This window comes from Bos indicus x Bos taurus, chromosome 10, assembly GCF_003369695.1.
Source record: "Bos indicus x Bos taurus breed Angus x Brahman F1 hybrid chromosome 10, Bos_hybrid_MaternalHap_v2.0, whole genome shotgun sequence".
Classification (NCBI taxonomy): Eukaryota; Metazoa; Chordata; class Mammalia; order Artiodactyla; family Bovidae; genus Bos; species Bos indicus x Bos taurus.
This window is the reverse complement of record NC_040085.1, coordinates 49,807,867-49,829,993: the sequence shown is the minus strand read 5'-3', so window position 1 is coordinate 49,829,993 and position 22,127 is coordinate 49,807,867. Positions and strand designations below refer to the sequence as shown.

General features: G+C 36.7%; 1 protein-coding gene across 2 annotated transcripts in view; it reads left to right on the top strand.

Annotated features, from left to right (window-relative positions):
- UNC13C (unc-13 homolog C) overlaps positions 1-22,127 on the top strand; it is a 706,036-nt gene that overhangs the window by 367,632 nt on the left and 316,277 nt on the right. For both annotated transcript variants that reach the window (XM_027553963.1, XM_027553962.1), the window contains 3 exons: positions 3,825-3,994; positions 6,693-6,808; positions 8,901-9,064. In XM_027553963.1, coding sequence (XP_027409764.1) covers positions 3,825-3,994; positions 6,693-6,808; positions 8,901-9,064 — 450 coding nt within the window. The remainder of the gene's footprint in view (positions 1-3,824; positions 3,995-6,692; positions 6,809-8,900; positions 9,065-22,127) is intronic.

Genomic DNA, 22,127 nt, shown 5'->3' with positions numbered 1-22,127 from the left:
AATCAAGGTGGAAATGATCTAATAGAGTAAGATTTATTGGGAGTTATGTGTGATAGATTTTTCTCTTGTGTGTAAAAAATCTTTCTGTCACATTTTCCTGAATAAGCATACAGTTTCCCATCTAAATAATAAACCTTTGTATTTTCATAAAAGTCAAAGTTTGTGAAACACATGCTAAATAGTTAAGGAATGACATAAAACACAGCAAGTATAAAAATAGTAAGAGTTAACAAATTAAACATTTTAAACCGTTTTGTATATAATCAGACAAAATGAACTTGGTAGATTTTTAAATTATTTTCCCACTGATTCAGTTAGAATTTTATTAAACTTCTTATTAAGCCATGATTGTAGCTTGGTCAAAAAGAGATTTCATTCAACAAGAATTCCAGGTATAGGCATTTGAGGGCCAGTATGGAGAAGGAAATAGCAACCCTCCCCAGCATTGCCTGAGATATCTCATGGACAGAGGAGCCTGGTGGGCTACAGTCCACGGGGTTGCAAAGAGTCAGACACAACTGAGCAACCAAACAACAACAGTGGTAACTCTGTTATCCCTTCAAAGTGAAAAGCTTAATCTATGTTCCTCATTTATCATCTTCTGTGGAAGATGTTCTACATCCATGTTCCAGAGGAATAAAAGAAGAACATAGAAGAGCCAGAGCCAGAAGACTTTTGCTTATATCTCATTGTAGAATGATGTCAAGTGGTCATCTCTAGTTTCAAGGGAGACTAGGATATTGCACAGAAGTAGGAAAGGCAAGGAGCGCTTGAAAAATTATTGGCTGAATGAGCTTATGGTATCTGTCACCTTCCACCTCTTTGAGCATTCAATATTTATTCATGGAATTTCCATCTCTGTATGTACTTTAAACATAATGAACCCATCCTCTGTCTTCCAAGGTAGGTGGTCCCCAAATTATATCCAGTTACTGGGTTAAGTATGAAGTCTAGGATCTTTGGGTAATCTCTTTATCACCTCCAGGTTTGGTTCTTTGTCATTCCTAAGTCTATAAATTAAAGATAAATCATCTTCTTCGAACATCCCCACTGTATTAGTGTAAAGAGAAAAGAAATTAGGATAAAAGCAGTTTATCCTTAAAAAAAAAAAAAAAAGTCTCATTCAGTAACAGGGAACAAGGGAAGCATATGACTGTCAGTGGTACATAGCAAATATAGAGTCTTGCTTAGCAGATTATTCAGGACTTCCTGATACTAGCAACAGAAGTCGTTACTTGGCTAGCCAATCTGGCAGGCCTTAGCACTTCTTGGTGAATTTCTTTTACATATTTTCTCCAAGTCCTTGGTTCTACATCTGGGGGGGCCTTGCTTGACCAATGGGCCAATGCCTGCATTCTACGCAGAAGCTGTGTAAAATGAAAGAAAATGAAAGAGGGCTCTAAAAAGAATTAAAAGGCATTGTGTATCTACGAAACCATAAATTGGTACCATCCTAGGAAATCCAGGTTTATGGTCTTCCTAGCTGGCACCCCACTCCAGTACTCTTGCCTGGAAAATCCCATGGATAGAGGAGCCTGGTAAGCTGCAGTCCATGGGGTCGCTAAGAGTCGGATACGACTGAGCGACTTCACTTTCACTTTTCACTTTCATGCATTGGAGAAGAAAATGGCAACCCACTCCAGTGTTCTTGCCTAGAGAATCCTAGGGACGGGGGAGCTTGGTGGGCTGCCATCTATGGGGTCGCACAGAGTCGGACACGACTGAAGTGACTTAGCAGCAGCAGTAGCAGTAGCTGGGAAGAGGTTCTACGTGGAGTCTACTTTCTACTGCTGTGAGTTCAAGGACCCAGAAATTACTTTAAATAAAGCCTGTAGCAACCCCAGGGCACATTTAAAAATACCATACCCGGGAAGTTTTATCAGACTTCCAGGAGGTGAGCTTCAAGATAATTTTTAAGTAACCACATACCCCTGGAAAATTTACCTCATTATCACTGGCTCCTTTGTTCTGACCAATTCCTTTCTCTTAACCTAATGGCTGCTGCCTCTACCCCTGTAACACTGTATGCCAGGGTGCAGCACCATTAATCTGATCTTTGCCATTAAGTTCCCTTTCGTTGTCACTTAGAGACTTCCTAAAGAAAGGTGTTTGAAATACCCTGGGGTAACAGGTTTATCTATTTTTGAAGTTCCACTCAGAAACCTCTGCTTGTATGCATACATTTTGTATACAGAAGCAGCTGGCAGTCCTCAACCCTGTGTAGTTCCAAATTGTGATATTCTCAGTTGTGTGGGACACAAGCAGAGTGACCTCTTTTGGAATAGCTGTGTTCCCTTGCATCTCTGCTTAGAGCAGTCAAACTATAGTTTGAGTGCATCTCTACCTACCACAGTACATTTTTGAAAGCAGCAAGACTTAATGAGCATATTCCAATATTCTGAATTTTACTCATACCATTCACACTAATAAAAAAGCTTGAGTTGGTATGTGGTCATGATTCCAAAGTATAGCAAACAACAGTTTGACCAGCTGTTTCGCTATTGCACTCCAAAATTTAGTGGCTTTGAAGCCTGAGGTAATTAATGCTTGCCCTCATCATCTCCTCTACAAAGTCAATTCCACATTTTAAGTTCTATTATTGTAGCTCTCTTCTTTCTTTAAAAGCTATTACATTAATCATTATTGTTCATTGCAGCCAACAGAGCTCACTCTAGTTTATACAGAAAAAAAAATTATTTCATAGACTCAGATTGCTCACGAATTTTTAGAGAGGCCAGAGGCCAGCCTCTAAATCAACTGTGCAAAAGCAATGTCCAATTATATCATGAGGCTTCTTTGCAAAAAAAAAAAAAAACACATACACACACATTTGCCACTATTGATCAATTATTTGTCCCTCAGTACTGAATACCAGAGACTCTGTGACAAACTGCTAAAGACCACCACCCCTGTTGCCAAAAGAATTAAGCACCACACAATACAACCACTGCCTCACTTTTCTCAATTTGAGTTCAGGTATTGATTGAATGCAGGTTAAACATCTGGACCATAACTACAAAGGAATCTAAGAATGTGATTTATCAAGCTTAAGTTTAGAGAAGATGAGGAACATAAAGAGAAATATAGCCAAAATAGAAGAATTTTTAGAGATGTTGGGCATCCATATGTCATGACTTGATTTAACAATGTCTTATATGCTTAACTGAGATTTTTAACTTATTAGGCAGACTATGTAATGTCCACTTTCTCAACACCCATTGCAATTAAATTAGCTTTATGATACATGGCTTCCCTGGTGGCTCAGAGGGTAAAAGCATCTGCCTGCAATGTGGGAAACCTAGGTTTGATCCTGGGTCGGAAAGATCCCCTGGAGAAGGAAATGGCAAACCACTCCGGTACTCTTGCCTGGAAAATCCCATGGATGGAGAAGCATGATAGGCTACAGCCCATGGGGTCGCAGAGAGACTGACATGCCTGAGCGACTTCACTTTCACTTTCACTCATGATACATAATTTTCTGAGCATGGACATGTTGCCATAGATAACTGTTGCAAATAGGAAATATATCGTAGACAAAGCACCCCACAGATTTCTGACCCATATTCAGTTATATGTATTTCAATTAAAAGACATGGAATGGGGCAGGATTTTCTCTTATTAACATTACTTAACAATTGCAGCCGTTTTTCAATATCTCTGATACCTGCAACATCCCATGGATGGAATGGTCCATGGGAAATCTTATTTACTATGCAATGTGGTACGCCTTTCTGGATTAGATAAGATTTAAAACAAATTGCTAACATCAAATGACATTTAGAGAAGTTAGCAATGGTTATTAACTTGTCCACATCTATTTTCAGTGAGTGCCATAACTCCACAGATCGAATCAAAGTCAGAGTGTGGGATGAAGATGATGACATCAAATCCAGAGTGAAGCAACATTTCAAAAAGGAGTCAGATGATTTTCTGGGACAAACAATTGTAGAAGTGAGGACCCTGAGTGGAGAAATGGATGTCTGGTACAATTTAGGTGACTATCTTTATGTCTACTTGAAACATGTTAAATAAAATTCCAGAATATCTGTGACAGGTATTATATTCCCATGTTGGTAAAAGTAACTAATGTTTTTCTAGAACATTTACTTGGCCTTTAGGCAGGTAAGTTTCATTAGGAAATAAGGTGATAATTATTTAAACTCAATATTATTGAAAGATACTGGCAAATTTGAGATGAAAAAAATTCTTTCAAGGAGTCAAGTGGGTGTCTTTTAGGAGAAAAATATTATTCCATTCTGAATTTTTAATTCATAAAGTATAGCTTCAAAAAACTTTGCCAAATGTATAGAAAACAAACAACCTGTGACTTAATAATGTCTGACTTATTTATTTCCTTTTAGTCCCTTAATGAATTTTGGCAATAAACAAAAAGTATATTTTAGATATCTTTCAAAGATGATGTAAGCGTAGACTTTAGTAATGCAAAGCTGGTTACCCATATGCTTGTTCTGATGATGAAGATATGAGACTGTTTAATTGGTATAATTTTAAAATGGAATTTTATTATTGTACCAAGAATTAAAGATAAGTTTTAATTTGACTTTTCCCACAATTGAATAATAACCTAGAATCCTTAGTGCTGACTTAAATAACAGTAAAAAGATATGGATCACCTCATTTTCTGTAAAGGACATAATCTAAAAATATACTTATCATATTATTGGAAATGTTTTAATTACATTTTTAAGATATGGTGGTGAATCTAAGAAAAGTTTACATACTTCCAAGATTATGAAATGTTTGATTTTAGGATACCTACTTATTTTAGAAAATTAAAGAGTGCTTTTCACTTTTTAGAACCTGCGTACTTCAGATAATACAGCATTTTGCAAAGTAAAGGAATGAGGTTACGGAATTAATGGCCATCTGAATTAAGGAGAGATATATAACTGAACACAAATGATTCAAACTAGACTAAAACCACATTATCAAAAATATTTTATTTTGAAGAAATCTCCCTTAAAACTAATGCTTCTCCATTATTGGCATAGAGTTTTTGCTTCACTTATAATGATAAGCCCCCTATATCTTGTTTATACTATTAAATAACTTTATACGTGAAGACAAGAGATGTTAGGAAAGGGTAGATTTCAGACCATTAACTGCACAATTCTCACAAGTTGTGTTTTAATTAAAGAGCAATTTAATTGACTATACATACACTTTTGTTTTCCTGTGATAAATTAGCATGTTGTTGAATTGAGTTGCAATTCAGAAGAGAAATTCTCAAATTATTCTTTTGACAAAATGTACAAGGGTATAGTCAGTTTGCAAAAGAATTTGAGTATGCTTCTAATAAAATCAGCCACCCAGCTCTACTGCAGAAAGTGTCCTTCAGTGTATGGAGAGAAAAATACAGTGCAGCCCACCATGGATGCCTGTGCCTGCTCATCCTCATTTCACACTTTTGTGCAGTCATTACTGATGCTTAACCTTTAGAGGGAAAACAGGTTTTAGCTTTGTATAAAATCCACAATGGGTTCAATCCCCATTAGGAACTTATTTTCATTATTTGTACAGTGTTACTCCTTCCTCAGCACTCAGAATTCATTTCACCATGCAGAGAAGGAGTCAGCCAAAAGTTCTGGGTATCCAAGCAGAGCCTATGTCCCATGAATCCATTGTGATGATGGTACTTAAAATGTTCCCTGTGGTCCTGGGGAAAGGTCTGTGACAAAGAGGTCTGAAGACCTGACTTTCTCTTGGCTGCAGCAGACAACTTAAGCATTTGTTGAGAATCAACTCTCTCCTAGCCAGTAGGAGAAACTCTCATAATCCCAGCATTAAGAGAAGACTCTCAGCAACACAGTGACTATTAACTGTTAACCATGAAGAATCAGCAGACATTCCACAAGAGGAAAGTAGACTTCATGATTTAACTGTATCTTATTTGGCTAGAAATATAGTAATGCTTAGAAAGAGGGGCAATTAAAGAAGTCTTCACTGCTGACTTGGTGTGGCTCTCCCTTTTCATCTTTGGATTTTCAGATGGATCAGCTTGCTTCTTCATGTGTTTCATCAGGGAAGCAGGGATCAGTCTTAGGTCCCCTACCTACATTCCCCCTAGAAATTTTGTGGCTATGTTTATCTTTCTCCCAAAGCTATCCCTAAGTTCATATTAGATGCCTATATACACATATATTACACACACATTATTTGAATTGACTACATATTGACTCCATTCAAACAAAGAAGGAATCTAACACTCATAAGTAAACACAGGTTGTAGACCATAGGTCTTCATGAATCACTGACAGAAAACTATTAACGGATGTTTTTGTTAGAGCTTTGACTCATTTTTTTCAAGGACAGAAAGAATGGGACTTTTTGATAAAGTACTCTCCTGATTAATTTTATCTTTTAGTTATTTTGCTTTTAATTGCCCAAATAATTAATTTTTATCATCTTAACTGATCTAGTACATGGAAATTTGTATCAGAATGGTAGAATCGTCTGATTAAGCTTTTTTATTTGATACCACATTTTGACAATCTCAATGACATATAGGTGCATTACTTTAAATTGTATTTAGCAGAATCATTATTGTTAATCAAACCTGATCTTAAAAAATGACTTTTAGCAATATAAGCCTTTTTTTAAGCTTTTGAGATCTTGTATAAGAAAAATGATATTGTCAAAAGTTACTGACCAATTACTTTCTGCTTTATCAGAGAAACGGACAGATAAATCAGCTGTGTCTGGGGCCATTCGACTGAAAATTAATGTGGAAATAAAAGGAGAGGAGAAAGTTGCTCCATATCATATACAATATACATGTCTACATGAGGTAAGTAACTTGAATTATATTAATAATAAGACCTAGAAAAAATTGCATTGATTAGAGATAATGCAACAAAATATTTGTTTTAAAAATAGAATTGAATTAGGTTTGTGAAATTGTCCCTTAAGTTCTTATTCTTTACAATAGCAAGTGATGTGTTAGGGTATCACATAGCCTTTATATTGCCCCCTGAGGAGAGGGCTGGTTGTCTTAGACTGAGGTTTAGAACAAGCATATGAGGCAAGTTTTAATAAACAAGGCAATGAGACGATAATGAACAAGTAGAGCAAATTATCATCCTTTCAGGGAGGAAGAAGACTGTTAGAAAGCATTCATTGAAGAAATAAGTCATGATATTTTGGAAACATTAAATCTATAGTATCAATACTTTAATAATGGAGGAGAAGATCCAAATCATGCTAATTTTTGAGAACTCTGAGTTAGTGCTCAGGTTTTGTTGAAGATTTAATTAGGACTATTGTCTATTAAATATGAAAAATTTGATGTTGTAGAAATGTCTTTGGGGAGCCAATGTAATTAACAGTAAATTTGTCTCTCTCTTTCTGAGTATAACAGAGGACTTCATACATTCTGAACCCTCCTCCATTTTAACTACCTTTTCCAGAAACATATCTGGGTAGCAAGTATCAGAATGTAGGTTTGCACCCATGAATAGTAGAGAATATACTACGCAAAAAGAGGAGCTTGGTTGGCTTAGAAAGAAGTAGAGACCACTCAGACTGAATCAAAAGGGCAGATGCACGACTTCCCTTTTGTGCCTCAGTGTCCATGCACAGACAAGTAATCTTGGGCTTCTACCGGATGCTTTGCAACTGAAAGCCTAGTTTGACATGTCACCAGAGCTTTTCCATGATGCAAACGACACATCCCATGTATCAAAAAATATGTGGTGAAGCTGAGGACTATACCTTTCCCCCTGTTCAAAGAGGTACGGACAAAGTACCTTCCTAAGAAACAGATAGTTGGGAGAATCATTGCTGTTTGCACATGATTTTTCCTAAGTATATCTATGAAAATGTATATGTAATTATTTGCATCTCCCTTTCACTAAAGAAGGAAACAAGGAACAGTTTTTAAGCCATTTACACATTGCACAGTAATTAGAGATAGAACCAAGACTTAATCTCCTGAGTACAGACTAACCAGTGATAATCCATTAAGGAAGGTTGTTCACCAAATGCAGTGCTCTGTGACAACCTAGGGGAGTGGGATGGGGTGGGCGGTGGAGGGAAGCTCAAGAGGGAGGGGATATTTATATACCTATGGCTGATTCATTTGATGTATGACAGAAAGCAACACGATGTTGTAAAGTAAACATCCTTTAATTAAAAATAAAATTATGAAAAAAAAGAAAAGTGGTTCAGTTTTTAGACCAATAGCAATAAATCTCTTGAACTGGCAGGATAGGGAGCCAACTCTGGCCATAAAATGTGGGCAGAGATTTGGAATGACAGGAATAGCATCATGCTTTGCTTTTCAGAGTCTTTTCTGTGGGTCCAAGAACCCAAAAGAACTGAAATCCAGTTCAGAAAGGGTCCTTAAATAACCCATGCTGCAGCAGTTGCTAAACTACTTAGAAGCAAAAAGGAATTGTATGTAGTAATTTTTTTTCATTACAAAATTGTAAAAATATTTATTTTCAGCCTGAATTCATTGTCATGACTTGTACCGTTTTGCAGCCGAAGTGCTTTAGTTTTATTTGCATATCTAGATTTTGTATTAACATAGTCAAAACACATTATTCATCCAGAGCTTTTTAATTTACTCACAGCCTATGAATGCAAAATCTGTGCTAGCATGTAGAAATATTTACTGGCAAAACCATTTACTTCCTTCTAAAATGATACACTATATCTGAAACATTTAAATCATTGGTTCTGTATAGACCTAGACTGAAATAAAATCAGAATTTGCATTAAAATGAGATTCAGTAAAATGAAAATTTGAGATACTGCTATTGTTTATAGATTCTGATGAAACATTAGATGCAATTATAATATAATTTACTGAAAGTTACAGTTAAATATGTCAGGCCTAGTTTGAGGAAACTGAACATTTGAAAAACACTTACTTTTAGAATTTGTTCCATTACTTGACTGAAGTGAAAGCTAATGGTGGAGTGAAAATCCCAGAGGTCAAAGGGGATGAAGCCTGGAAAGTTTTCTTTGATGACGCCTCTCAAGAAATAGTCGATGAATTTGCCATGCGTTATGGGATTGAATCCATTTATCAAGCTATGACGTAAGTACTACAGAATCTTTGCATGTTCAAAAATCTCTGTTGAAATCCAAAGGGGAACTCTTTCTTCAAATCAAATGAATTTTTAATTTTATAGATAATTACAGTTTGGATGTAGTTTATTAGATGCTGGCTACCCTCTCTGTTGCAGCTATGAAGTATTAAGGATTGGTAACTACCATCATCTTCTCAATTCTTATTCCATTCCCATGTGCTGTTCCTTGACTAAATTAGCAGCTTCCCATGTGCTGTTCCTTGACTAAATTAGCAGCATCTGGGAACTTAGAAATGTAAATTTTCTACCCTACTTCATATCTTCTGAATCAGAAACTCTGAAGATTTTAATATGCCCACCAAGTGGTTCTCATGTACTCTAAAGTTTGAGAACCATAGCCTTATTTGATATTTGAGAAAACTAGAGCCTGATGATTAAAATGTGTTGTCCGAGGTTACAAAGCTGTTTAACATCACAAACACTTCTAGAGTCATTATGGTGTCTTAACCCTAACTTTAGACTGTATCCTTCTTCCCTATATTTATTTTATTTCTGCTAATTTTGTTAACCCAAACACTACAGTAAATAAGGTCCTTTAAAAGTGATCCATACAGGCACACATCCTTTAATGTGTTTCAGTAACAATTTAAAATTGAATTATTGCTTGTCTAGAGTTAATCTTTTGAAACCTAGTCTGAGTTTATAAGTGCATTTTGTTCAGATATAAACCATATATAATATCTTCCCAATCCAGGAAATGAACCCATGTCTCCTGTGACTCCTGCATTATGGGATATTTACCGAAGCCCTATGTATACATATATATATATGTGTGTATGTGTGTATATATATGTGTATATATGTATATATATGTATATATGTGTGTGTGTATATATATATATGTATACGTAGGGCTTCGGTAAATATCCCATAATGTAGGATATATATATGTATGCTAAGTCACTTCAGTTGTGTCCGACTCTGTGCGACCCCATAGACGGCAGCCACCAGGCTCCCCCGTCCCTGAGATTCTCCAGGCAAGAACACTGGAGTGGGTTGCCATTTCCTTCTCCAATGCATGAAAGTCAAAAGTGAAAGCGAAGTTGCTCACTCATGTCCGACTCCTAGCGACCCCATGGACTGCAGCCCACCAGGCTCCTCCATCCATGGGACTCTCCAGGCCAGAGTACTGGAGTGGGGTGCCATTGCCTTCTCCGTATATATGTATGTGTATATATATATATATATGTGTGTGTGTATATATGTACATATATATGTATGTATATGTATGTGTGTATATATATGTATATATGTGTGTGTGTGTGTGTATATATATACACACATATGCATTCATAGGGCTTCAGTAAATATCCCGTAATGCAGGAGTCGCAGGAGACATGGGTTCATTTCCTGGGTCGGGAAGATCCCCTGGAGGAAGGCACAGAAACCGCTCCAGTATTCTTGCCTGGAGAATTCTGTGGACAGAGGGCCTGGATGGGCTCAGTCCACTGGGTTGCAAAGAGTCAGACATGACTGAAGTGACTTAGCATGCGCATAAGTCTGTATGTATATGTATATGTCTGTACACACACACTCACATACATATATAAAAGGACTGTTCTTTCATATTAAATCTTCAAGGTTTATTGCTCATAGAATTTAATGAACAGTCATATTTCTAGACCATCATCTAAGAATGATTTTTTAAAACTTTCTGATAGTGTATGCTTTTTCAGTTTACAGAATGTCCTAGTGCTAAATTTCAAAAGCTTATAGATTTTTAGGCGTGAAAAGTACTTAGGGGCCAACCGGTTGAATCTCTCTCTGAATCAGGAAACTCTTTTTGCATCCCTTACTGGTTGTCATCATCTCTTTGTTTGCTCACCTGCAGTGATAGGGAACTCAATTCTTTTTTATTTGAAGTATAGTTGATTTACAATGTTATGCTAATTTTTACTCTCTGGCAAAGCTTTTTTTTTTTCATCCAATCAATAATACACATGTAAACATTTTAAAAATATTCTTTTCAAGTATGGTTTATCCAAAAAGATTGGATATAGTTCCCTGTGCTACACAGTAGGACCTTGTTGTTTATCCATTCTAACTATAATAGTTTATTTCTACTAACCCAAATTCCCAGCTCATCCCTCTCCATCTCTCCTTTGGTAATTACAAGTCTGTTCTCTATGAGAGTGTGTTTCTGTTTGGTAGATAGGTTCATGTGTGCCATATTTTAGACTCAAAATGTAAGTGATATCATATGGTATTTGTCTTTTTCTTTGTGCCTTCACTTAGGATGATCATCTCTAGTTGCATCTGTGTTGCTGCAAATGGCATTATTTCATTCTTTTTTAGTATTCCATTGTATATATGTACCAAATATTCTTTATCAATTCTTCTGTTGATGGACATTTAAGTTGTTTTCATGTCTTAGCTATTGTAAATATTACTGCTATAAACATAGGGATCCTTTGTGAATTGTAGTTTTGTCTGGGTATATGTCTGGGTGTAGAACTGCTGGATCATATGGTAATTTATAACTTTAATTTTCTGAAGAACCTCTATACTGTTTCTTATAGTGACTGTACCAACTTATATGCCCACCAACAGTGTAGGTGGATTCCCTTTTCTCCATGTTCTCTCCAACATTTGTTATCTGTAAATCTTAATGATGGCCATTCTGAATGGTGTGAAGTGGTACTTCATTATAGTTTCGATTTTCATTTCTCTAATAATTAGTAATTTTGAGCATCTTTTCATGTGCCTAATAGCTATTTGTATGTCTTCTTTGGAGAAATGTCTATTAAGGTCTTTTGCCCATTTTTCCATTGGGTTTTCTTTTTTGTTATGTTGTGTGAGCTATGTACAGTATCAGTTGTATATTTTGTAGATTAAGCCCTTGTTGCTTGCATCATTTGCAAATATTTTCTCCCATTCCGTAGGTTGTCTTTTCATGTTTTTGTATGATCTCCTTTGCTGCATGAAAGCTTGTAAGTTTAATTAGGTCCCATTCATTTATTTTTGTTTTTATTGCTATTGCCTTGGGAGACTGACCCAAGAAAACATGGTACAATTTATGACAGAGAATGTTTTGCATGTGCTCTCTTCTAGGAGTTTTTTGGTGTCATGTCTTCTGTTGCCTATAAGCATTTTGAGTTTATTTTTGAGCATGGTGGGAGGGTGTGTTCTAACTTCATTGATTTACATGCAGCTGTTCAACTTCCCCAGCACCACTTGATGTAGAGACTGTCTTTCTCCCATTTTATATTTTTTGGTCCTTTGTTGAAAATAAATTGAACATATGTGTGGGTTTATTTATTTCTGGGCTTTTTTCCCATTGATCCATATGCCTGTTTTTGTACTAATACCAAACTGTTTTGATTTGATTACTGTGGCTTAGTAGCACTGTCTGAAGTCTAGAAGAGTTATGCCTCCTTCTTTTTTTTTATTTTTTAATTAGGATTGCTTTGGAAATTCTGGGTCTCATACTTCCATATACATTTTTGAGTAATTTATTCTAGTTCTGTGAAAAATATCATGGGTATTTTGATAGTGATGGCATTAATCTGTAGATTGCTTTGGGTGGTATTGCCATTTTAACAGTATTAATTCTTTCAATCCAAGAGCAAGGGATATATTTCCATTTCTTTGAATCCTCTTTTTTCCCCTTTAATAATGTTTTAATGTTCTCAGCTTATAAGTCTTTCACCTCTATGGTCATGTTTATTCCTAGGTATTTTTTTTTTTGGGGTGCAATTTTCAAAGGCTTTTTTTTTACATTCCCTTTCTCATATTTCCTTGTTAGTGTAAAGAAGTGCAACTGATTTCTGAATGTTTATCTTGTGTAGTACTACTCTGGAATTCATTTATTAGATCTGGTAGTTGTTATGTGCAGTCCTTGGGTTTTCTGTATATAGTGTCATGTTATCTGAATAGAGTGACAATTTTACCTCTTCCCTTGCAGTCTGGTTACATTTTATTTATGTTTCTTGTCTGATATATGTGACTAGGGCTTTCAATATTATGTTGAATAGAAGAGGTGAGTGTGGGTATCCTTGGCCTGTTCCAGATTTTAGCAGGAAGGTTTTCAACTTTTCACTATTGAGTGTTATATTGGCTGTGGGTTTGTCATAAATGGCTTTTATTATGTTGAGATATGTTCCCTCTATACCCACTTTGGTAAGAGTTTTTATCATGAATGGATGCTGAATTTTGTCACTTTTTTTTCTGTATCTATTGAGATGATCATGTGGGTTTTGACTTTTGCTTTTTAATGTGATATATTACATTGATGTGTACATGTTGACTCATTCTTGTGAACCTGGGATAGTCATGGTGTATGATCTTTTTTGTGTGTTGAATTTGGTTTGCTGATTTGTTTTTGTTTTGACAATTTTCATGTATATAGTCATCAGAGATATTGGCCTGGAATTTTATTTTTTGGTGGTATCTTTGTCTGATTTTGGGATCAGCATGATGGGGGGCTTCATAGGATTCTTTGAGAGTATTCCCTTTTCAACATTTTGTAAGAGGTTTCGAAGGATCAGTATAAGTTCTTTGTATACTTGGTAGAATTCTCATAAGCCATCTGGTCCTGGACTTTTGTTTGTAGAAAGTTTTTTTGTTTTTACAGATTCTATTTTATTTTTAATGATTGGTCTGTTCAGATGATCTGTTTCTTTTGGTTCAGTTTTGGTGAGCTGTATGTTTCTTGAAAGTTGTCCATTTCTTCTAGGTTGTCAGATTTGTTTGCATATAATTGTTCATAGTATTCTCTTAGGATATTTTGTATTTCTTCAGTATTGATTGAGTTTTCTTCTTTTTTGTTTCTTTCTTTATTTGGATTCTCTCTCTTGCCTTCCTGGTGAGCCTGGCCAGAGGTTTGTTAATTTTGTTTATTGTCTCTAAGAAGCAGCTCTTGGTTTTATTGATTTTTTTTCTTTTTTTTTTTTAATCTCTATATTTTATTTATTTCCTCCCTGATTATTTCCTTTCTTCTGCTGACTTTAGGTTTTATTTGTTCTTCTTTTTCTAATTCTTTTAGGTGGTATGTAGGTAGGTTAGGTTGTTTATTTGAGATTTTTCTTGTTTTTTTGAGGAAGGCCTCTATTGCTATGGACTTCCATGTAAGTTCTGCTTTTGCTGCATCCTGGATTTTGCACGGTTGAATTTTCATTGTCATCTGTCTCAAGGTATTTTTTAATTTCCTCTTTTATTTCCTCATTGACCCATTGGTTTTTCAGCAGCACATTCAGTTCAGTTCAGTTCAGTTCATTCGCTCGACCCCATGAATCGTAGCACACTAGGACACCAGGCCTCCCTGTCCATCACCAACTCCCAGAGTTCATTCAAACTCACGTCCATCGAGTCGGTGATGCCATCCAGCCATCTCATCCTTTGTCATCTCCTTCTCCTCCTGCCCCCAGTCCCTCCCAGCATCAGAGTCTTTTCCAGTGAGTCAACTCTTCGCATCAGGTGGCCAAAGTATTGGAGTTTCAGTTTTAGCATCATTCCTTCCAAAGAACACCCAGGACTGATCTCCTTTAGAATGGACTGGTTGGATCTCCTTGCAGTCCAAGGGACTCTCAAGAGTCTTCTCCAACACCACAGTTCAAAAGCATCAATTCGCCAGCACTCAGCTTTCTTCACAGTCCAACTCTCACATCCATACATGACCACTGGAAAACCGTAGCCTTGACTAGACGGACCTTTGTTGGCAAAGTAATGTCTCTGCTTTCGAATATGCTATCTAGGTTGGTCATAACTTTCCTTCCAAGGAGTAAGCATCTTTTAATTTCGTGGCTGCAGTCACCATCTGCAGTGATTTTGGAGCCCAAAAAAATAAAGTCTGATACTGTTTCCACTGTTTCTCCATCTATTTCCCATGAAGTGATGGGACCAGATGCCATGATCTTAGTTTTCTGAATGTTGAGCTTTAAGCCAACTTTTTCACTTTCCTCTTTCACTTTCATCAAGAGGCTTTTTAGTTCCTCTTCACTTTCTGCCATAAGGGTGGTGTCATCTGCATATCTGAGGTTATTGATATTTCTCCTGGCAATCTTGATTCCAGCTTGTGCTTCTTCCAGCCCAGTGTTTCTCATGATGTACTCTGCACGTAAGTTAAATAAGCAGGGTGACAATATACACCCTTGACGTACTCCTTTTCCTATTTGTTTTAGTCTCCACATAATCTTTTTTTTTTTTTTCTCATTTCTTTTCCTATGGTTGATTTTTAGTTTCATGCTATTGTGGTCATAGAATATTCTTGAAACAGTGTCTGTACTCTTAAATTTATTGAGGTTAGTTTTATGCCCTAGTAATGCAGTCAGTCCTAGAGAATGTTCTATGTACAGTTGGAAAGTGTATATGTTCTGTTTTATTTTGTTTTTGATGTAATGTCCTGAAAATGCCAAGTCTAACTGTTGTATCACTTAAAATTTCCATTGCCTTATTGATTTTCTGCCTAGAAGATCTGTCTATAGGTGTGAGTGGGGTGTTAAAAGTCTTCTACTATTATTGTATTTCCATCAGTTTCTCCCTTTATGTCAGTTAGTATTTGTTTTATGTATTTGAGTCCTCCTATATTAGGTGTAAATATATTGACAATGTAAAATCTTCTTATATTGATCCTTTAATCCACGATATAGTGTTCTCCTTTATCTTTTTTTATGGCCTTTGTTTTAAAGTCTATTTTGTCTAAAATGAGTGTTGCAGTGGCTGCTTTCTTGTCATTTCTATTTGCATGAAACATCTTTTTCCATCCTCTTACTTTCAGTCTATGTATGTCTTTGCCTTGAGGTCCATCTCTTGTAGGTAGCATATTGTATGCTCTCGGTTATTTTCTTTTCTTTTTCCTCCAGTCTATATCTTTGTATCTTTTGATTGGAGCTTTCAGTCCATTTACATTTAAGATAATTATTGGTACATCTGTATTTATTGCCATTTCCAGTTGATTGTATTTCTTTTCTGTTTCTTTTTCTTTTTGTAGTTTGGTGATTTCCTTTTACTTTATGCTTTTGTTCTTTTATTTTTGGTTTTTGAATCTTTTGTGTAGTTTTGATCTGTTGCCCTATTTTATAAGTATGTTAACCCCTTCCTGTAGCTTCCTTGGTGGCTCAGACAGTGAAGAATCTGCAGGAGACATGAGTTCAAACCCTTTCCTGGGCTACCAGGTGGCACTATGGTAGAGACTCCACTGCCAAATGCAGGAGACATAGGGGACATGATCTTCCTGACCCAGGAAGGAAGGAAGTGACAACCCACTCCAGTATTCTTGCCTGAAAAATCCCATGGACAGAGGAGTCTGGTGGGCTACTGTACATGGGTTGCAAAGAGTCAAATGCAATGGAGCACAAGCATGCAGCCCCTCCCTATAACTGTTTGGTTTAGACTGATAGTCATGTAGCAGGCTCACATTCTAAAAAAAAAAGAATTTACACTTTCTGAAAAAAGAATCTACTTTTTCTCATTTTATTTCTCTCCTTCTACACATTTTATGATTTTGATGTTCTTTTTTACTTCTTAATGTTTATCCTTTTGCTGTTCCTTGTTTCCACAATAGTTTTCTTTTTTTTTTTTTTTTCCCTTAAATCTGGGTATTGGCTAATTTAAGTGACTCAATTTCTATTTATAAATTCCTCCATCCTATACCTTCTTGCTAATTTTCTACATAGAGAAGACTTTTCAGTATTTCTTTTAAGGGTAGGTTTATTAATAGTATTTCTGCATTCTCTTAGTTTTTGCTCGTCTGAGAAATTATTTTCTCTCCTATTCTAAATGATAATCGTGCTGGGTATAGTATTCTAGGTGGAAGATTTTTTTTCCGTTCAAGACTTTGAATATATTTTGTCAATCCCTGCTTCCCTGGTGGCTCAGAGGTTAAAGCGTCTGCCTGTAATGCAGGAGACCTGGGTTCGATCCCTGGGTTGGGAAGATTCCCTGGAGAGGGAAATGGCAACCCACTCCAGTATTCTTGCCTGGAGAATCCCATGGATGCAGGAGCCTGGTGGGCTACAGTCCATATGGTCTCAAAGAGTCGGATACGACTGAGCAACTTCACTTTCACTTTCTAGCCTGCAGAGTTTGTGTAGAGAAATCAGCTGATAGTCTTATGGGGGTTCCCTTGTAATTAACAAGGAGGTTCCCTTGTTAATTAACACTCTGTTTTTCTCTTGCTGCCTTGAGAATACTCTTTTCATCTTTAACTTTGCCATTTTTCTTATAATATAGTTTGATATAGGGTTATTTGGGTTAATTTTGTTTGGGTTAATTTTGTTTAGGACTTTCTATGCTTTCCATACCTGGATATTTGTTTCCTTCTTTAGGTTGGGAAGTTTTCAACCTTAATTACTTCAAATACCTTTTACTTCCTTTTTCTCTTTCTTCTTCTGGAATCCCTATTATGTATAAATTGGCATGCTTTATATTAGCCCACTGATTTCTTAAACTGCTTTCATTTTATTTTTTATATGGTTTTCTGTCTTCTGCTTTGATTGACTAATTTCCATTATTCTGTCTTCCATATCACTATTCTTTCTTCTGCATTATTCATTTTGCTATTCATTACCTTTAGCTCAGTTTTTATCTTGGCAAATGAATTTTCTAATTTTTCTTGGCTCCTCCTTATAGTTTCTAGTTACTTTTTTATAGCAATCTGCATTTCTGTCAATAACCTTTCTTAATTCCTTCAGTATTTTCATTACTTGCTTTTTGAACTCTGTGTCTATTAGGTTGAAGAAGTCTGTTTCATTGTTTGCCTCTTCAGAGGAATTCTCGTGGTCTTTTAACTGGAAGTGGTTCTTCTACTTCTTCATTTTGCTTATATTTCTCCTACTCTGTGAGTTTAAGGGAAACAATTATCTACTGTAGTTTTGGATGACAATTTATATGTGGAAGGATTACTGTATCGCTTGTATGGATTTAATTGGTTTTGGCATGGGTTCTGTTTTGGTTTGGATGCTTGCTGTCTCTTTCTTCAGTGTGTGCTGGCCATTATCCCATTGATAGAGGGTGGGCAGGTTCATGGACTGCATGTACTCCTGGGAAGGTGGAGAGAGTGGTTGGAACCCAGCACCAGTACCTGCCTCTGGAGTCTGAAATGCCAGTGGTGGCTGTGCTTGACCCTGGAGCTCATGCAGGTGGTGCCCTGCCACCTAAGAGTGCTCACCCAGAAAAGGAAGCTCCTATGTTTGTGCACCTCGGAACAATGGTGCCTTGCCTGTCTGGTGGGCTCTGGCTTCTTCTGGCATGCCACTCCCTTGGTTGTGGTACACCATACCCTAGCCCCTTCAGGCTGTCTCCACACAACCAATCCCTGTCTTCTTCTAGGGTCTGACCGCCAAGACTCAAGCCTCAGCAGCCAGCCTGCACCCATCCTAGCAGATGAGCATCTCAGGCTGGGGAGTGCAGGGCAGTGACATCTACCATCTGTGCAAGTATCTCTCCACTATGCTCTCCATAACTAGTTCTGCTCTCTTCAAAGGCTCTGAAATGCCCCTTCTCTCCTGGCTAGTCTTTCCACCACTGAGGGGACTTCGCAGGATGTGGAAGCTTTCCCTCTTTCAGAGGGGCACAGGTCCCATCCCAATTCCTTTCTCACTTTTTTTGAATGTATTTGTGGGAGAAGGTGAGCACCATGTCCTGCTCCTCTACCATCTTGGTCCAGTGTCCAGGAGCTATTCCTTTTGAGGCAGCCTGTTTTGAAAATGGACAGCCACAATGAAGTCTGCCCATGTCATTGTCTATAAGAACTCATCAGAGCAGCTAGTGTAACATTTGAATTCAATTAAAATATAACTATGATTTAATAGTCTAAAGTAAATGAACTGCACTGCCAAGAGAACTATGTTTAAAAAAACACATAGAAAAATCTTTTGGAAAGAATCCCAGTAAAAAAAGGTATCAAGTTTAATTTATTCCATATATCTCTGTGAGCTGATTTCTTCATTGCTGTGTTTCTGATATTCTGAGAAGCACAATCATGTTACTACAGAGAAAAAACATAAATGTATGATAGTTTAAAGGAGAAGAATCATCCATCCTTCAACTTACCACTTTTATTTTTCTACTACCTTTTTAAGTAAACAATAAAAATATTTTTGAATGCCTTTTTGGTATCTAATGACTTGCAGGTCAGTTTGGATCTTATCATATTTAAAAGACAGTGTGACAAAGTCTCTGCTTACATTGGAAATACTCTGAAGCAGACGTTGGCAGTTTTTTTGTATGGGTGTGAAAGGCCAGAGAGTAAATATTTTCAGTTCTGTGTGTCGTACAGTATCTGTGACAGCTGCTAAATTTTGCATTCCTAGTGCAGAAACAGTGCAGATACTAAGTAAACAAAATGGCATGGCTGTGCTCCAATAAAACTCTATTTTAAAAACAAAAGCCATCAGCTGGGTTTGCCTGTGGACTTTACCAATTGCTAACTTCTCATCTAAAAACCAAGAGTAAGGCAGAAATTGAAGAGGAACTAAAAAGCCTCTTGATGAAAATGAAATAAGAGAGTGAAACTTTTGGCTTAAAGCCCAACATTCAGAAAACGAAGATCATGGCATCTGGTCCCATCACTTCATGGGAAATAAATGGGGAAACAGTGGAAACAGTGTCAGACTTTATATTTTGGGGCTCCAAAATCACTGCAGATGGTGATTGCAGCCATGAAATTAAAAGACACTTACTCCTTGGAAGGAAAGTTATGACCAACCTAGATAACATATTCAAAAGCAGAGACATTACTTTGCCAACAAAGGTCCGTCTAGTCAAGGTACAGTTTTCCAGTGGTCATGTATGGATGTGAGAGTTGGACTGTGAAGAAAGCTGAGCACCAAAGAATTGATGCTTTTGAACCGTGGTGTTGGAGAAGACTCTTGAGAGTCCCCTGGACTGCAAGGAGATCCAACCAGTCCATCCTAAAGGAGATCAGCCCTGGGATGTCTTTGGAAGGAATGATGCTAAAGCTGAAACTCCAGTACTTTGGCCACCTCATGAGAAGAGTAGATCGTTGGAAAAGACTCTGATGCTGGGAGGGATTGGGGGCAGGAGGAGAAGGGGATGACAGAGGATGAGATGGCTGGATGGCATCACCAACTTGATGGATGTGAGTTTGAGTGAACTCCGGGAGTTGGTGATGGACATGGAGGCCTGGCGTGCTGCAATTCATGGAGTCACAAAGAGTCAGACATGACTGAGCAACTGAACTGAACTGAACTGTAGGTAGATAAACATAAAGGAAAAGAATACCTGCTTTTTGTGGGAGAAATTGACAAATGAACTTTGACAGTAACAAAATGTGGCACATTATATCTACTGATGGTTACATATTTGATTTGATATTGATATTTTCATTTATTAAATGTTTCTTTTAACATTGACCAAGATGACCTTGACATTTCCCTCGGCTTAACAAAACTTTAGACAGGCTTCTTTATGCCTCTAGGCCTGGGGTGTCCCCCTCATCTTGGCTCTTACAGAATCTGAAAAGTCTAACCTCAGAGACCACTGCCTTCCCTTTCCTCAGAGCATTTATTTTAGAAAACTTACTATATTTTTTTTTCCTCTGTCCCTTTAAGATATAAAAAAAATGTAAAGCCTCTTGCCAGTTTTTCAAGCCAGGACCAACTTTTTCATGTACTTGGGAGCCATCTCTTTAAAATGTCCTCATATTACTCAGATATTAAAAAAAAAAAAAAAAAAAACGAACACATTTGAGTCAGCTCTAATGAGGTAGATGTACCTAGAGCCTATTATACACAGTGAAGTAAGTCACAAAGAGAAAGCCAAATATTGTGTATTAACTCATGCATACGAAATCATCAGTACCATCTTTCTAGATTCCATATGTTAATATAAAATGCCCTCTTATTTTTAAAAACACAAAATTAAGAAATTCAGCTTCAAGGAAAAAACATATGACCTCTCTATATAGTAAGGATACTTATACAGTTTTGAAAGGATAAAACTGCTTAATTCTCTGTACTTCCCTAGACACCACTGGCTCAGAAAAAATCAAATCACAATTTCTCTTGCTATTTAAAGCCCCTCTGTGTTTAGTCAGATCCCCAGGTAACTTCGTAATCTAACTGTTTTATTAGAGATTGTTTGGTTTCTTTCAAGCATACTCCCATTTCTTTGAAGATGGATTTGGAGCACAAATAAATAAAGAGGAAGTATGTATTAAGTCAGAGAGTCTGGTTATACATTATTAAATTTTCGTCTTACATATTTCTCACCATAATAAGGAGCCTGAATCTATTTTGCTGGTAAATAACCTGAACATTAATACCGAATTTTCCATTCCTCCAAGGTACCTCCTGCTTACTGTAAATGCTCTTTCCTTTTACCGCAGAACATTAGCTATGAGGACACAGTGTATTAGACCTATTTGTTGCAAAAAAAGTCTATCTTTTGTTTTGGAGCGTTCATGAGAGGGAGGAAAGGGATTACAGTTTTCCTGCTGGGACAAGTGATTGATCAAGGACCTGGAGGATTTGTTCCCACAGGGTAAATGCAGCCATCCATCTAACATAAAAGCAATTTTCCAATTTGTGACAGTAAGAATGAGAGTCTGTTCCCTTTTTCAAAGGAGCACGCTATTCCACATGTTTAGCATGAGGCTAGGCATAAAACCTGTTTTCATCATTTGGGGAGTTTTAGAATTTTTTTTTCATCTATTTATTCAAACATATGTTTTTAATAATGTTCTGGCAGACCAACCAACTGTTCACCCCAGAACACAATTAGGAGAATTTCATGTCAAGCATTAAGGAATAAATTGTCATCTAGAGGTGATTTTTGTCCAACAAATACATTTTAACTGAGTGTTTAATTTGAGCCTTTCATTTATTTTAAAATGAAGCCCGTGATGTCTCCCAGAATTTTAGATTCTATTAGATTATAGTCATGCCTCTATAATACCGATAAGAGAAAAGCACTAGGTTGTTTTTTTAACCTTAGTATGTTTAACAAACAACCTGTACTTTGGTGCTGGTCATCCTAATCTAATTCATATTTGGACCAGAGCTGTTGAGATACACTTTACTTTAAAGTTACTAGTCATTATAGCTGTTTGAG